This window comes from Mustela lutreola, chromosome 5 (genome assembly GCF_030435805.1).
Source record: "Mustela lutreola isolate mMusLut2 chromosome 5, mMusLut2.pri, whole genome shotgun sequence".
In the NCBI taxonomy this organism is placed as follows: domain Eukaryota; kingdom Metazoa; phylum Chordata; class Mammalia; order Carnivora; family Mustelidae; genus Mustela; species Mustela lutreola.
This window is the reverse complement of record NC_081294.1, coordinates 9,147,491-9,166,242: the sequence shown is the minus strand read 5'-3', so window position 1 is coordinate 9,166,242 and position 18,752 is coordinate 9,147,491. Positions and strand designations below refer to the sequence as shown.

The following is an 18,752-nucleotide window of genomic DNA, read 5'->3' as shown; positions in this document are numbered from 1 at the left end:
CACTTTCACAGAAATGGGGTTGAAAAACTAATATATGTATTTCTTATTATAAATTATAATATCACAGTGGTGTTTAATGATTTATTGTGTATGGCTGGAGAGGACAAAGTGCAGAATCATAAACACATTTGGGGATTAGGTAACTTGGGTAAATGAGAGCACTGTTGACTGAGTTAGGAAAACAACAGGGTGTGAACAGGTTTGCAGATTGTCTGTAATGTCAGTTTGGGACATGAACCTCTGGGTTTTCCAGAGTGGATGTCAGTGGCCATTTGTATGTACACCATTATTGGTTATTGAAGCTGTGGGGATTGATGAGATTATTTAGAAAAAGTCTAAGAAAGTAGAAATCTTTAAAAATCCCAATGAAAGAGTAGCTTAAGAGAACAGGAGACATCCATATTGAGTAAGGGCAGCCAGAGAGGTGGGGAGGAAGGCAGGAGAAGAGTGTATTGAAAACCATAAGAAGAATTTGTTTCAGGAAGAAAGGAGAAGCCAACGAAGTAAAATACTAACAGTAGGTCACTTAAAATAGTGCTGGTGTGTGGTAATGAGCTCATAAAGAATTATTCCCCTAGAATGAATGTCTAGCTATTTAACTTCCACAAAAGCATGGATTGAGAAAGGATAAATACTGGCCCTTTGTCAATCAAACATTTCTGTCCTAAATAGAATTATTGTAATAAATCTTTTTCTATACTTCAAGTTAGTTATATAAAAGATATATAATATGAGAGAGAGAGAGAGTGAATGTACAAGCACAACTCATGGAAAAATATAGAAATTTATCATTGGAAATACCACAAAATCACTTAAATTCATCTTTTACATTTTGTCAGATACCTGAGTGAGTTGGCTCTATGTCCATACACTTTCTCATATTGACCCAAACTGTATTTTTTGAGGTCATATATTACATCATTCATCCATCAATCCATTCATCATTTATTGAATGTACTATATATTAGGTGAGAGGAAGGTGATCACATAAAGGCATGACCCCTGCCATCAAGACATTTATGTTCCAAGAGAGAACTCAAACAGGTAATTAAGTGAATTCAATAAAGCATTGTTGTGCAATGAGAGTGGTGGTTGGTTCTTGTTGTGTGTCAGGAGTGAGCTTGAGGCCAGGAATGTACTCATACAGAACAGATGGTAATTAAGTAAACGTTGAGATTCAACACCATAAAACTGAAAGTCAAAAGCACTTTTCCCAAACTTAAGAACAGGAGAAGAGTGGGGAGGAGGAAATGGATATTTGGAGCAGTGGGCCCAGAGTGAGCACATGCAAAAATCCATTGGAGGAAATGCAAGCCACTAATCTTGGCAGAGTCTAGAGTTTTAGTACTTCTCTTTCACCCTTAAATACATACTGGAAGGCTGCTTTTGTCACTGTGTTGTAAACATAGGCAAGGACGTTTGAGCATAACTTTCCCCATCCCCATTGGCCTCACTGGGTGTTTTGGAGTTTCACATTGGCTCTCTTCAAGTTAAGGATCATTATTAGAAGGATATATTTCAGTTTAGTGTGAATGTGAACAGTACAATGAGTATAATTCTTCCAGTGGTTGGACATAATAATTCCAATATTTTATTTCTACAAAAGCAAGGAAAACTAAAAAGAGAGAGCATAAAATGGTAAGCTACAGTCATTCCTCATTAAGGAAGTTTCTGTTATTCCTGATTCTATAGCCTCCAATAAAGCAATGAGCCTGAATAATGCTAGATTTTTGAGGCAATGGAGTTCTGAACAGTTAGAGCTAGCCTTTGAGTTCTACTCCTATCTAATCTTTGGGGAAGCTACTTAATATCTTTAAGGTTGAGATGTCTCAGACAATGAAGTATTTTATTGGATCAGTGTGAGGAATGAAAAATTAGCGCATGTAAAGCATTTAAGGGAATATGATACATGGTAGGTAAATACTTAAAATATTGGATATTGTTTTTATGTGCTACTATCATACATAGGATGGTCATTCCCAAGCAGATATGGGCATTACAATCACTAGTAGAAACTTTTTAAGATGTATGGGTCAGGACCTCATTACCTATAAATTTTTATTCTGTAGCTCTGGGTTCTGTACTGGGCATTTAAAAAGTGCTAAAGGTGCCTGGGTAGCTCACTTGGTCGGTTGAGTTCCCAACTCTTAATTTTGGTTCAGAACATGATCTCAGGGTCATGAGATGGAGCCCCACGTTGGGCTCCATGCTGAGTGTGGAGCCTACTTAAGATTCTCTCTCTCCCCTCTCTGCCCTCCCCTACCCCTGCTCATAAGAGCATGTTTTCTCTCTCTCTCTTAAAAAAAAAAAAAAATCTAGAGATTATCAGGATATAGTTAAGAGTCCATAATAATATCGCTAATTTTTTTTTATGGAGTCCTGTTATGTAGATGAATTAAGTAAACTGCGATAAACATGCTTTATTTGGATAACAAAGCATTTGGTAAAATAACATGTTAGAACAAAGCCAATAGAATCCTACAGACTGAATGTGTTGGTCAGAAAGAGGTGTTTCTTTATATTTTTATTTTATTGAAACCATTCTGGAAAGGTGCCTATGATTCTGCTTCAGGGTGCTGATTCCTGTCATCTGCTGTCTTGCTAGATGACCCAGAATGACACTGTGGTTGTTTAAAACATTAATCTGTCAGTTCTGTAAACTTTCGCAGACAGCTCTTTGCCATAGTTTTCAACTCATCAGTGAGGTCTACACAGCCTTACAGTTGACATTGATTTGTTCCATTCCATCCTGACATCATGGCTTTGTTCCTTCCAGATTTGTTGGATACTTTGCTGTGAGCTTCCTATCATTAGCCTGTCATTTGTGCCACCTTCCCTTCGATTTGGCTTCAGAACGTGTCTCAAGGGGATGAAATTAACATTGCCAGGAGTGTGTGGCTATGAAGTCAACTCACTCATGTGAAGTGGGATTTAAAGGTGGTGTGGGACAAAAGGTCACCTAGGATTATCTGACGGCACACATTCTTGATGGATGCAGAGATGCGGGGCACTAGGAAGCAAAAAGTCATCTCCACAGTGGAAAACTGGTCTTTCATCCTTTTTGAAAAAGGACTCCAGCCAGAAGACAGAAAAGTACAGTCCTGGAAATTACTGCATCCTAGAGCCTGAAGAGAGAGCGGTGATCTTCCCTTCTCTCATTTTATAGAGAGCTAGAACGATTGTGTTGGCATTGGTGCTTCTGAGAACCAGGTATTAGCACCTGGTTTGGGACACGGTCATGCTTGAGGGGAAGTAGGAAGATCAACTGGTACAACGTAAAACACTCTTGCTCAGGCCTTTCAGCAAATGGTTAGGTACAAAGGCCAAGGGCATTTTAGGTTCACTCTTACTCCTTTGCTCTGAGGTTTCTAATTTCTTTTAGAAAAATGAACTGACCTCCAGGCAAAGAAGGTAAATTGAACTCTTTCTTAATATCTGCTCCCTCACCAAAATGGCAATGAGAGTTTTTAAAAGGGATAACACCACCAACTTAGAGAATGGATAAATAAAGAATGATATGTCACCATGTTTGCATGGCCATCAACTCAGAATTACTTCATGTACCCTTGGAGAAAGCAACAAGTACTTCTAATTAAACTATAACATACTATCCAATGTAAGTCATATCAATTTAAGAGAGAGTAAACCCAGAGGTATTAACGCGTGAAAAATCTTGGAACTGAGCAGTCTTAGAACTGCTAAAATAGGGTACATAGACAAGGTGGTAAATAATTTATCATATCTAAGAAAATAAGTCCTAAGCAGTAGAGAAGAAAAGAGCATAAACCAATTTATAAGGAAAGTCTTGCAGATGTTTATGGGAGTGGGCATATGGGGCATGAAGTCTAGCTTGCAAACAGGAGATTGTTTGCAAATCTGTTTAAATATCAGTCAGCCCCTAAATTATGACCCTATCATACACAGCTAGACAGATTGCTTCCACCCAACACTGGCAAAGACTAGAGGTGAATTATCTGAAGACGATGAAATTAGAGTCTCTTAACTCAGAGGTACAAGGAATAGCATTAAAGTGGGTATTGGAAGTTGGTAGGGGGAATAAGTGAAATTTTACTTACTAAATTTTGAGGCTCTCCCTTTCACCTTGCCCCCAGCCTCTACCCATACACGGTTTTCAGAATAGGGGCAAACACATGTTCAAACTCAAAGCTGGAGCTTGAGAGAGCCTCGTCTGGAGTTCTGCATGGAAGAATCATGTAGCGCTTTTCCTAGAAGAGCACAGCTTACCAGCTCTACTCACCAAGAGTCTGATCAGCTCTCTGAATTCCCACTCAAATAGAAGTAGCCCGCTGGAGACCTTGATATGTTTGAAAGCCTATAACATGAAAGACAGAGTCTAAAATAAACTGAAAATCCTCACAAAACAGGAACTATGCAAAGAGAAGAAAACATAACATTAATATCACAGAGAGAGAAAAAAAGTTGATTTCACATAAAATAAATACTGGATGATAATGGAAAGGACTAGTCAGAGAACAGAAAAGTAGGTTTTAGAAATTTAAAGTATAATTACATGAATGAACCAACCACTTGTTAGAGACTTATATGATTAAATTGAGTATCCTTTTCAGAAAGTAAAAGTGAAACATAAAAGAAATGGGCAGCTAGAAGAGAAATACTTTTAAATAAGAAGCCTACGCGACTGATATAGATCTTACATCTAAAGACTTTAAAAAAAAGAAAGAATTTTTTAAGAAGGGATAAAAACATGAAAAAGTTTTCAGTAGTATTACAGAATAGCCTAGAACTGAGTAATGTAAGTTTCTGGATTGAAAGTTCCCACTGACGGTTCTGAAGATGTCTAAAAATAGATTTATATCAAGACATATCACAATAAAATTTTAGAACACTAGGGACTAAGAAAAGATACACGTTTTCTGGGGAGGGATGAAAGCAGATTTCACACAAAAAGATAAAAATTCAGAATGTTTCACACTTTTCAACAGCAACACCTGGAAGACAGGAGATAATGAAGCACTAGCTCAAAACTCTAATGGAAAATTATTTCCAACCTAGAATTCTCTTCTTCTGTAACCAGCCTTATCAGATATACAGATATATATCAGATATCAGATATATATCAACTTATCAGATATACAAGGTCTCAAAAAACTGCCTCCCACTCTCTTTCTCTCTAGAAAGGCATTTTTCTACCCAAAAAGGAAATAAAGTAGGAAAATGAAGAGAGCAGCAGATCTAGAAAGAGGAAACCCACGTAAGAGAAGGACGAAGGAAATCTCCAGGATGGAGATAGAGAGAGGGTCCACGACCATAGCTGGGTAAAACGGCCCGACTAGAGCAGATTGGAAGACACCAGAATAGATTTCTTCAATAGATGGAACTGATACATTATTTCTTGTGTTTGATTTATTGGGAGAAGTTTATATCTATCAAGGGAAGTTTTGGTTTTGATTCATGACAAGTACATAGGCAGCAGAACAAACAACAGTAACAAAAAAGACAAGCCACTCATTTAGAGAAAACAAAATGTATATTTATGTTAAAAAAAAAGTCATAGTACGAACCGTGCACATTGTGATATTGTTCTACCAAACATCAAAGTCTAGTTGGATGGGGAACACAGAGAAGTGTCTACACACGATGGCGGAGGGGGAAATAAAGTGAAATCCTCATCTTCCACTATGGGAAATTAATCGATGATGCCTATAACTGAAAGCTTAAGAAATAATATTGGAAAATTAATGGAGATATGGTTATACAAATCAGAAAAAGGAGTTAAACGTGCTTGCCTCTGAAGAAGAAACTTGACAAATATTTTACCCATTTCTATTTGTATATATACAGATTGATTTGAAAACAGCAATGACAATTACTTTCCTTATACAGATAGAAATACAGCACCCATTAGATTCTCTTTCTGTATATAATTTTTATATTTTTATATCACATATTCATTTGTGTATTATATAATATATGTGATATGTATAATTATATATAATTATGTATAAAACATGTATAATTATATATAATATATAAATTATATATTTTATATGTGTATAAAATCAAAGACGAACTGACTGGAAAGAAAAAAAAGGCAAAACAAAGTTTAAGCAAAAGAAACGTCACCTAGATAAACCTTTAACAGCTCTTTCAAGTAAGGATTGCACATTTTTATTACAATTAATGAGCCTACTGAATTCTAAGAATAACATATGATGGAGACATTTTATAGAACTGCTGATTTTTTTGAAGTCCTATGGAAGTTTTCTCAGATTCATTTATGATCATGAAATCCCCATTTTGAGAAAAATTATTTTGTGACAAGCAGTTTGGCTATTTGATTCCAGGAAGCTTGAAACCAGAATCTTGGGTCATTTATTCATCATTTACCTAGTTCCAACTGTATATCAAGCATTTTGCTAACAGATAAAATGATGACATCGGACCTAGTCTCTTGCTTAAGAAACTCACAGTCTAGGAAGGACATAGACCCTTGAAGAGAACATTGTAATGGAATACAAAAATTGCAAGAGCAAAAATGTAAACTGATTATCATTGGATCACAGGTAATAGCCTTAGACACTCCTGAGAAGTAGAGATGACAGCAGCTGGCCATTAAAGGAAGGTAGACCTGTTGCTCATTAATAGGTTTTCTATTGTCATCTAGGTTAACCTAACAGGCCTTCTTTGAGAGCTCATTTAAGAGAACCCCGGAGGGGCACCTGGGTGGCTCACTGGGTTAAGTCTCTGCTTTTGGCTCAGGTCATAATCTCAGGGTCCTGGGATTGAGGCCCACATTGGGCTCTCTGCTCAGTGCAGGGCCTGCTTCCCCCTCTCTTTTTGCCTGCCTCTCTGCCTACTTGTGATCTCTCTCTCTCTGTCAAATAAATAAATAAAATCTTTAAAAAAGAGAGCAAGAGAGAGAGAACCCTGGGGCCTTCACTAACATGGTCAGACCTTTCAAATGCCATTGCATTTCTTCTCCTCGCCTGCCACCATTCTGTTGCACACATGAGACTGCCCAGCACCGCCATTTTGTGTCTGAGTAGGTGCTGGTCCCCTAGTTTTTACCTCTACAGAAGATGAGGTTGACAAAAGTTTTGATGCCCGAAACTGTGTTTCAGGACATGTGCTGAGTCCACATTCCCATGACATGGGGTTGGTGTAGTCAGTTTGAATCTTAAGTCACTGGATTCTAGCAATCAAATCTACTCTGTAGAAAATGTCTTCCACTTCCTAGAAGCTCATCTGTCTTCTCCACACCCCACATCCGTCCAGTTTCTTTTCCATCTTCTCGTATTTGTGAAATTGTGGCAAATCCATACTTACTGAATTCATTATTCAGTCTAAAACTTTTCCACTTTCTCAAACCCAGCTTGTATAGTCCCCACTGGTGCGATTTCACAATGTTAAGTAAATTATTTATTGATGGAATTAATAAAACTGTATGTTTTCTGATTTCAGTTTTCACACTGAGTTAGCTAAGCCCCCTCAAGAGTCTTTATATGCTTTTATCCTTTTAAAAACACTTAATAAACTACATTTAATTAAGCTGAATTAATTATTAATTGTTAATTTAGGCTCTTTAGGAAAAAGTTATGAAACTATATGATATTTTTTCCTAAAATCCTTGTGTGTTATGTGACTCAATGATGTGCTGTTCTAGGAGTGAATATCCTTAGATTTGGCTCTTAGTAAATTTTAATGAACTTTGGTATCATTTATCTGTTACTTTTATAAAACTTTTTCTCTAAAACAAGATAATTTCCACATAGTGGGGAGATTTATTTTCTCTATCACTACTTTGCTATTTCTTCCAACTTCCCTTACCAAAGGGTGTCTTCTTAATCCACACCCTATTGTTAATTCCCATGAAGTCCCAATTTCTATGAACAGTTTCTGCATCACATTTTGGGGCACAATTTTATTTATGCATAATTGATATAAAATAAACTGTCTATTTTTAATAGACACAATTTGATGAGTTTGAACATATGCATGCACCCATGATATCACCACAATGAAGGTAATAAACATATCCATCCCCTCCAAAAGTTTAGCACACTTTTATTTATTTATCCATTCTTTGGTGATAAGAACATTTAGTGTGAGATATACCATCTTAACAAATTTTTAAGCACACCACATTGTATTGTTAATTGTAGGCACCATGTGCCTGGCCGATCCCTAGAACTTGTTTGCCTTGTATAACTGAAACTTTATACCCACTGAACAACTTTCTATTTCCCCCACTCCCAAGTCCCCGGCCACCACCGTTCTCTCTTCTGCTTGACTCTTTCACACACTTCAGATAAATGGAGTCTTGTGCCTTTTCTCCTCTGCACCTGACATCTTTGAGTTGGTAAAATGTTTTTCCAGGTCTATCCATGTTGAATTGGATGGTGCAAATTCCTTCTTTTCGGAGGGTAAATAATATTCCATTGTAAGGGTCTATCTACCATGTTTTCGTTATGCAGCTGTCTGTTGTACATTTGAACGGCAGCATGTGTTGGCTGTCGTGAATACTGCTGCAGAAGGGGCGCCTGAGTGGCTCAGTCGGGTAAGTGTCTACTCGTCATTTCAGTTCCGGTCATAATCTCAGGGTTGTGAGATCGAGTCCCACGTTGGGCTCTGCACTGGGTGTGGCACCTGCTTGGCATTCTCTCTCCCTCTCTCTCTCCCTCCTCTTCCTGGGCCTCACCCTCCCCTCCCTCTTCCTCTTTAAAACAAAATGAAACTAGTGCTGCAGTGAACACAAGTGCAGATATTTCTTCTAGATCCCGGTTTTAGTTCTTGCGGGTATACACCCAGGAGTGGGATTCCTGGATCACATGGTAATTCTATTATTACTATTTTAAGGAACCTCCTCACTGTTTTACATAGTGACCGCACCAGTTTGCATTCATACCAACAGCGTGTAGGCATTTGATTTCTCTACATCCTTGTCAGTACTTGTTATCTTTTGTTTCCTTTGAGAACAGCCACTCTAACAGGTGTGAGGGGATATATCTCATTATGGTTTTGATTTGTATTTCCTTGATTAGTGATACTGAGCATCTTTTTACATACGTGTTGGCCACTTGTATGTCTTGTTAGGAGAAATGTCAATTCAAGTACTTTGTCCATTTTGTTTTTTGTACTGAGTTGTATGAGTTCCTTTTATATTCTGTAGGTTGCCTTTCCACTCTGATGGCTGTTTCCTCTGTTAGAAGAAAAGGAAGCTTTTTAGTTTGATGTAATCCTGCTTATCTATTTGTGCTTTTGTTTCCTGTGTTTCTGGTGTCTTCACTTCTTAGAGCTCCATTTACACCACCACTTCCGTGCTGAAGCTTCCCAGGAGAAGACCATGCCGTGGTCATTGCCTTGCCATGATTCTCCTATTTATTTATTTATTTGTTTATTTATTTAAGCTTCTTTTGTTCCTTCTATACTCCATATCCAAAATCTCCAAAGACATTTCTTTACTCTCCTTTTTTTTTTTTTTTGTTTAAGATTTATTTATTTATTTGAGAGCGAGAAAGAAAACACACATGCTGTTAGGGAGAGGGAGAGGGAGAGAACGTGTCAAGCAAACTCCACACTGAACATGGCGTTGAGGTGGGCTTGATCTCACGACCCCAAGATCACCTGAGCTAAAACCACACTGGACACCCAACCAACTCTGATTTCCGCCTACACCACAGCTTCCGTAGCCACAGTGGAGCGGAAGCTCCTTCATTGTTGTGATGATGTCCTAGGTGATTTTGTGGGTGCTGTTAGGCCACACACATCTCTGAGTTTGAGAACAGTTGCAGCTCTTCTACCTCCCAATTTTAAGGTCAGTTTCCAATTCCAAGCATAATAGGTCCTGAGAGTTCCCAACCTGTGATATATTATGGTGAGAACAGCACTCCCCATAAGCCTTTAGACCCTTGAGTTGGGGTAAAGTAGGAAACGACTATAATGTGAGCAAAAAAGCAGAAGGCATTTCAGATCCTGGTCTCTAGAGTTCAAAGAAATAAAAATTCTTTAAATAACAGGTCTTAATCTGAGTATGAATGAAATTGATAGTTTATATTGGCATCACATGCCCTCTATGTTAATGGACTTCCATGGCCTCTAAAACAAAAGAATTGAAAATATAGGGAAGATTTAGTCCAACGAATATTCATTAACTACTCTAATGCTACACCCTCTGTCTGTCCAGACCTCCTAAACAACATCCTTTATCTCATTCTCTTTGTTATTTTGAAGGAAGAATTTCTTTCTTCCCCAAGGCTAAGCCTTTCACCTTAACATTTTTGTAAAGTAAGGAAAAAAAAAACCTAGGAAATAGCAGTGTTATTATGAATATACAAGGTAATACATGTAGAGCACTTGGGTCCATGAAGATGTATATAGTTAACAGATATTGATTGAGTAGCTACTATGTGCCAAGACTGCTCTAGACACTAGATACATTGGCAACACAGCAGGGAAAATTTCTGCCTTATATATGGTCCTAAAAACTAGGCACTCAATAGTGAGTACTCAATAAAAACTTATTTCCCATTTTATTTTTATGTTTTGTGTTGTTATATATGAATAAAATACAAGATTTTAGATGAAGAAGAGAAACTTTCTTTCTCCTTGAGGACTTTGACATTTACTATGTATTCCTCAGTGAAGCACAGGGGAAAATTCACTTAATTACTTTCTTGGTTCATATACAGGATGACAAAGTAAACATTTATTGAGTGGCTATTTTAAAAAGGGAACATACTAATACCCATTTCCTTAATAAAGAAAATGTCAGTACAGTTAAGTCATCATAATAAATAAAACAAGCAAGTCACACAAAAGTAGCTGTTTGTTTTTAATCCTATACTAGTGAGTAACATTGAAGAGAACATGTAAAAGCTTAAGTATTTGTCTGGTTAGTAGTTCATTTAATATGAGTTTTTAAATATAGCAGAAAATATCCTTTTATACATCAAACAGGAAGGAAAATTGTGAATTCCTAAAAACCTTCCAGGTTTCAGCTCAGATAGAGTAACAGGAGCCTGCCGCTACCTTCCCATCTGAAACAACACCACATACAGACAATATGAAACAACAGCTTTCAAGACTCTGAACTTTGAGGAGTGGAGAAAGTGGTTTCTAAGAGACACAAAGCAAAGAAGGTGAGCCTACCATTTCCCCAGCTACAACAGTGTAGAAAAGCAGACCTACAGAGTCCAGGGGACTCCCTGCACTGAGGAGACAGCACTGACAGCCAGGGGGGAAAAGGGACTAGAAAGTTTGGGGTAAAATACAAGAAGGGTGGTCGCTGCTCAGAAGGAGAACCCTTGAAATCTACAGAGGATCCACTTCTACCGTCATCTGAGACCTGAGCATCCTGAGTCTGTAAGGAGGTCGCGGGGGGCAGGGAACGAACCATTTGAAAGGATGGGAGGAAACACTACCAACCAGGGGCCAGAAGTACGTGCCTGCACCTACCAGCCTAACTGGAAAACCCAGAATCCGTTGGACACGGAGTACTTAGAAGGATCCCCCTAGGTAAAGTAGAGGAATTTGCCGAGGACAAAGTGCTGCTCTCTCTCCCCAAAACAAATCTGAAATGCAAGACCCAAGTGTACCAAATTGCATCCAAGAAACTGTGCCCCAGAACAGAACTTAAAACATCTGTAGGAATATGAAGATACCCAGAGCACCATAAGGTAAAATTCAAGATGTTTTATGTTCAACCAAACTGATATCACCATACGTGAGGAGGAGCAGAAACAGGGCCCGTACTGAGGGGAAAGATCAGTCGGCTGAGACTGAGCCAGATGCTAACGTTAGCTAGTCGGGACGTTAAAATAGTTTTTGTGTGTATGTTCCCTGTGTTCATAAGGTTGGGGACATGGAAGATATAAAAGAGACCCAGGTGAAACTTCTAGAGGTGTTTGATTGATCAATGTCTGAGATAAAAATATACTCGACAAGATTAAGAGTGGGTCAGATACTGCAGGGGGCAAGAGTGATTAACTCGACACCGATGGACGCTGCTATCCAAAATGAAACACAGAGTGAGGAGATAAAGAACCTTCAAAATGAGCAAAGAATCCCTGAGCTGTCGGGCTATTCCAAGTGACCTACTGTGTATGTAATTGTTGTCACTGAAGGAGGCATTTTAGTGGGGAAAGGGGAAACAGTTTGAGGAATCAATGACTAAACGCTTTCCAGATCTAAAGGAAAAGAAATCCACAGATCCAGGAAACCCAGTGAACCCCAAGCATAAGAAATGTGGAAAACTATAGTAGGGAACGTTGTCATCAGGTTGTTCACCAGGGATAAAGAGAAAATCTTAAATGGAGGCAGAGAAAAAAAAAAACACTGTATAGACAAACAAATACATGAATACCATGGTGTGTTTTTTTTTGTCAGAAACAATAAACAAGAGGACAAAACGTCTTTGAAAAATGAGGGCAAAACAGTGTTGTTAGGCACGTAAAGCTGAGAGAATTCCTCGCCGAAAGAACCACATTCCAGGAAACATGAAAGGAAGTCTCTCAGACAGAGGAAGGATGCCAGATGGAAATGCGGATCTACCCAAAGTGATAAGGAGCCTGAAAATTGTGACTCGGGATTTGGAAGGCAGCTTGCATGAGGGTGTCTCGGCACCTCCCTCCCTAACCCTGATGCGGAGGAAACGTGCAGTGAGACCACACCCACCCGCGTAATGACTTTCCATCTACCTCTAAGGAATTCTATATGATCTTTGAATATTGTTTTTAAGGTGATACCGTTCTAAAGGGATAGCTTGGTTTTCTGTTAGGACAGATTCTAGATAAAATATAAAGCGTAGACATGAAAATCTTTTAGAACCTGCATATTTTTGTGGAAAGGAGCTGCCCAAAAAAAAAAAAAAAAAAAAAGCTGTAGAACTTGCTGGAAGAAGAAGCAGAGATTAGGGGCACAGCATGCATTCTGACAGAGGTGTTGGTATTTCTTCCTTACAAATAATCTTTGCTGTCCTTCAGAGTATGTAAGGGTAAAGATATGAGCTCCCACAACAGCATGCTTCCTTAGTTTTAGAACTTGAAAGAGAAAAGTTGAGCTTTCATGGGTAACATGTTTCTTTTTTTAATATTTTTATTTGAAAGAGAGAGTGTGCGAACGAGAGAGAGTGCATGAATAGGGGGAGAAGCAGAGGGAGAGGGAGAACCAGACCCCCCCCCCCCAGCAGGAAGCCTGACGTGGGACTCCGTCCTGGGACTCCAGGATCATGACCTGATCTAAAGGCAGATACTTAACTCACTGAGCCATCCTGGGTCCCCTTTTAAAGTGTTTCTTACTTAGTTCCCCAAAATAATGTTAACAGAAAAGAAATCTGCTCTTGTGGAAAAGAACAAGGGAATCTTTCATGTATGCGGAGGACACACCGTATCCTACTTTTCAAAGGTTATCACCCAAGAGTGTCTCAGGATAGCAAAAACAATCAACTCCTCTTTCCTGGGAAGACAAATCTTTGCAATGTTAGGAGTTTTCATTCTCCCACACTGACCTGTATTGTCAGTATTTTCCAGCTTTTTTGTTTTCCCATACCCCAAACAAAACTGTGCAGGTAATTTGGTTTTTTATCATTATTATTATTATTTTAAATTTTATTTATTTATTTGGCAGACAGAGATCACAAGTAGGCAGAGAGGCAAGCAGAGAGAGAGGAGGAAGAAGGCTCCCTGCTGAGCAGAGAGCCCGATGCGGGGCTCGATCCCAGGACCCTGGGATCATGACCTGAGCTGAAGGCAGGGGCTTTAACTCACTGAGCCACCCAGGCGCCCCAGTAATTTGTTTTTTAAAGAAATCAAATGTAGTTTGATTATGTTGTAAAAACTTCTTCTGAATGTTTTTAGTCAAAATACATGCTTTGGGGGTGCGTGGGTGGCTCAGTTGGTTAAGCAACTGCCTTCAGCCTAGGTCGCTCCCAAGGCAGTCTCCCTCTAGCCTCTCTCCTCTCATGCTCCCTTTCTCTCGCATTCTCTCTCTCTCTCTCTCAAATAAATTAATAAAATATATATTTTTAAATACTTGCTTTGCTATAAGTATGTTTATTAAAATACTTAAGTGCATGGAAAAATAAGACAAAGATTAAAATGTGGTACAAAAGTCCTATAACTGGAACAGCTAAAATACTTGACATACTGATTGAATTATTCTTCATTAACGTTGATCCATGAACAGGATCAGGCAGATCTGTAGAAGCATTCTTCATTGGTTTAATGGGGTTGTTTTAAGGTGATACAGCAAATATCTCAGAGGATATTCACTTAGCAATTAGGCTATGGAGGATCAGTATCATTCCCATTCTGCTGAAATTTAAAGCCTACAGAAGCAGAAGTTTAAGCGTGATTTCTCTTCAGTCAACAATATGTAACAAGTAATGTTAGGGTCGAATTAGTAGAGAGAGGCAACTAGAAGGCCTATGGGGATTAAACACAGTATTCCAAATGATAGAAAAGCTGTTTCTTGTAACATTTTACTGCATGTTACAATTTCAATGGAGGAGAATTAATATCTGTCAGGTGCTGGCCATCTGCCAAATAGTCCAGGCTGATTTTTCATGGTCGGTGCCTCATTAAATCCTTGCCCCGACATTAGGAAATAAGTATTGTCAACCCATTTTACAGATGATGAAGTTGATACTTACCAAGATTAAATCACTTACCAGCCAGCCAGCAGACCAGCCAGCAGACCCCAGGACTCTGACACATACTCAGATCCGTCTGAAGTGCCAATCCCTCTTGGATTTCACAGTGACATCCCCGGTTTCTCAAATTCAGCATCTCGGCAAATGTCATTTTTCCCCTTTGACCAGCACGTCATTTTGATGTGAATTCCACGTTACAAGTGGATGATAGAATTAATCTTTTTGGTGGCTTTATTTCAGGAATTACAGTTTGAGAGACTGACCCGAGAGCTGGAGGCAGAACGCCAGATCGTCGCCAGCCAGCTGGAGCGATGCAAGCTTGGATCAGAGACGGGCAGCATGAGCAGCATCAGGTACTGGGCACCCTGCCTCCGTACACTTCTGGGCTGGGAGCTGCCAGGGAAAGGAAATGGTGGTGTTTATCTTCTCCTTACAAACCTGGCAGTGGATTTGGAACATTCAGTGAGACGTTGGAAGGGAATTATAACCAATCTGATTTAAGATGTTCAAAAGGTGTCCAAAATGGCCTGATTTGTACTTGAAACTCTTTTTAACAAAATTAACACCTGCCCTGAATGCAAATTATGTGTAATTTTGCACAAAGGAAGGCTTTGCATTGAGTCAACTCTCTGAAAAATCAGGAGATGCCATATCGCAGTCTCTCAGTTCCGGTTTTTTTTTTTTTTTTCCTAAATGAGCCAGAGGTGTAGGTTCCTGAAATGAAAGAGAACATTTCGATGTCACCTGTCTCGTTTGCTACCGTGTGATACTAAGTTGCAAAATTGTGCCTCAAATATCAGCCACTCATGCAATTCTCCTGGGTAAAAATATTTTGAATTCATAGACAGAATAATTATTCAATGAGGGGTTGGTTTGAGGTATGAAAATGTTTAAAAACAAAACATAGTCACTGGACCACAAAGTAAATTATCAACTCTAGGACCATGTTTTCATGTTAAAAATGTGTGTGTGTGTTGTGTGAAACAAAGTTACACAACTGTCATTTTCAGTGATGCATTGTACTTTCCTGTTATCTTGTTCTATGTCATGTTTTTGAGGTTCACATTTTAAGGGAGTTGTCTTCTTGAAGGAAACTTGCTGTGGCAGGTCAACATTATAGTAACTTAATAGCTGTGTCTCATTCATGCAACAGGTAGAGGTAGTGGATGGTAGTCAGGGGGCTGCTTCTCTGCTTTCCCTCCCACAGTTATTAAGGACCAGCTTCTCTTTTGAGGGATTTGCCATCCCCTATGACCTCACTGTCAGTTGTTTTGTCCATTGCATCACTGCACGTACAATCCATTGGTGCAAACAAGTCACGTGGCCTCTCATAGATGGAGGTTGGACCATGGCCACTGAGCTCAGAGAGGAGCATGAGTCTCTTAGCCACCTGCTGTGAAAAAAGAATTAAAATGTCCTTGTATCTTTTGCTCTAACATATTTTATCATGGTAAGAGTGCAATTGTAGTCAGAATGTTTCCTATTCGAGTCACTTGCCATCAGTCTTTTAAACATTGTTCCTTTTTTTCCTTAACAATGGTGAATCTACATGGATATCATTGTACTCTTGTTAGGCTAGCCTGCTTGGACAGAATATCGTTTTCTATTACAAAACATTATTCTGGACCCACGGGAGCATATTTACCTCTGCATCCAAGTACCTAGGTTATAAGTAGCTGTGATTCCTCAAACAGACTGGCCAAACACCCAAATTAACCAAAGGAGAATGGACCAAAACCAAACCAAACCAAAACAGAACAAAAAAGTGCATTGGGTTTCCTCGAAATTGTTTTCGGAAGATTGACTGGTTAAAGATGGTAAGACTGAGGAAGGAGAAAAATAATGTTTATAAATGAGTATTTGATTCATTCCGTGTGGTTCGACATATTTGAAGAGCTTTTTTTTTTTCCTTTTTCAAATTTTTATTTAAATTCTAGTTAACATATAGTGGAATATTGATTTCAGGAGTAGAATTTAGTGATTCGTCACATACATAAAACATCCAGTTCTCATCACTGGATGTGCCCTTCCTTACTATACGCTGGCTAACTGAACATCAATTTTTTGAAGAAAAAGTATTAAGAATTTGTAATAGCCAAATTGTAACCACATTTTGGAATAAGACCAGTGTGCAGATTGGGTCTTAAATTCTTCTGAAATCCAAGACACAGATTATACACCTCCCCCACCCCCATCTGATTCTTTTTTTTTTTTAAATGCTTTTGGTTAAAGGTGAGGTTTTTTTCCTACTTCCTGAGAAGCTAAGACTGTTAGGTTCCTAGGTCCACGCACAACACTGAATCGACATCTATTTTGCTTTTCAACCCACTGTTTCTCTATTGGTCAGATTACCGTTTTCCATTCTTATTTCTACTTTTCTGTTTGATATTTTTGCACACTGTACATCTTTTATCTCATTTCATCCCCTCCACTCCCCAGCCCCAGCTTGGCACAGGTCTAGGGAACAATATTACATCCTGTGCTTCAATTTCCAACTTCTGATTGGGTCAGAAACAAATAATCTGATTCATCCCATGACGGACTTGTAAGAAATTGGTCTTACTCTTGAGAAGGTGAGATAAGTGTACTAAAATGGGTGACATCTGATGGCAGGCGTCGGAGATGGTGGCTGTGTGGGTTATGAACCAATTGAGGGGACTGTGGTGAGAGATAGTAGCCCAGCAGAGAGGCCATGTTGTTCCTAAAGGATAAACATGCTAGCTCACTTCCCATTCGACCTGGCTGCATTTCAGAGGTTGCCTCTATGAGACTACCTTTTTAATTCTTAAGAACTTTCCTCCTCCCTCATTTGATTTGATTGAATTGATTTCTTTCCTTAGGTATCTTCTTTCCATCCAAGGTATCTTGAATGGAACCCACGTTGAGCTACAGACGTAGACAGAAAAATTAGCCCCGACAACTTTTTTTTTTTTTTTAAGATTTTATTTATTTATTTGACAGAGAGAAATCACAAGTAGACGGGAGAGGCAGGCAGAGAGAGAGAGAGGGAAGCAAGCTCCCTGCTGAGCAGAGAACCCGATGTGGGACTCAATCCCAGGACCCTGAGATCATGACCTGAGCTGAAGACAGTGGCTTAACCCACTGAGCCACCCAGGCGCCCCAGCCCTGACAACTTTTGATTCTTTATTCTATATCCTGTACCCCTGGCTCTCAGCCCATGATACACAATAATCCTGGGTTAAAAAAAAAAAAAGTAGTAAATTATAGTGCTAAGTGCACATGACACTACCTAATTATTTCTCCTTGTCAGATAGCTATATGATGTCAATTTTCATTAAGCCTGATTATTTTGTATATTGGAAATCTCTAATGTATGAATCTGCACTTGAATAATACAAGCAATTTACTGATAATTCACTGGAGGAAAGTCTAATACATAGCTTCCACTGTTCCTTTATTTATCATAGCCTAGTTGTTTGCTTGGCTTCAGAAATTCTTCTTTGGAAATTCCAGTCTTTATTAAGCACAATAGACTAACCTAGTTAGCACATCAAAAGGAATATTTTTAAAAATTTTTTAAATAGAATATAAACAATTTTTTTGAAAAGGGAGAACAGGTAAAGACGCCTTTGATACTTTAGATGTTGTTTCCTAATTCTTAGGGATACTAGGGAGGGGAAAAGAGAGCTTCTTAGAGGAAATGAAAGAAAATCAAGTGTCTTTCAGACTTTTTAATGTAAGTGGTAAAAATGGCTAGTAAATAGAGTTTAGTGTTTTCCTGCCTTTTACTGATGATAGGAAATTCTCTATCTGATTCCTAAGACCTTCTTCCTGGCCATCACATTGACCTTTGAAATTCTTTGAACAACTTTTATTAGTGTGCATTTGTAGCAGTCTACAGTGTAATAGTCCACGAGTGGACACGTGAGAACATGGAGAGTTTGGAGAAGGGGAGGCAGGAGCTACCCGCGTCACAGCTCATCAGCCCCTGCATCCAGGCAGCCAGGACACACGTAGCACAAATAGGAACATGGTAGCCTCTCTGACTCTTCACAGACTTTGCTAAACATCCACGTGGGTACTGAGGCTTCCAGAATTCAGATCAATGAGTGGGTTAAGTGTTACTGTTCTTCTACAGAGGAATTACTGGTGCTTCTTCTGG

General features: G+C 38.9%; 1 protein-coding gene across 5 annotated transcripts in view; it reads left to right on the top strand.

Annotated features, from left to right (window-relative positions):
• Positions 1-18,752, top strand: part of CTNND2 (catenin delta 2) — a 907,536-nt gene that overhangs the window by 326,862 nt on the left and 561,922 nt on the right. For all 5 annotated transcript variants that reach the window (XM_059173665.1, XM_059173663.1, XM_059173667.1 and 2 more), the window contains one exon: positions 14,870-14,982. In XM_059173665.1, the coding sequence (XP_059029648.1) occupies positions 14,870-14,982 (113 nt within the window). The remainder of the gene's footprint in view (positions 1-14,869; positions 14,983-18,752) is intronic.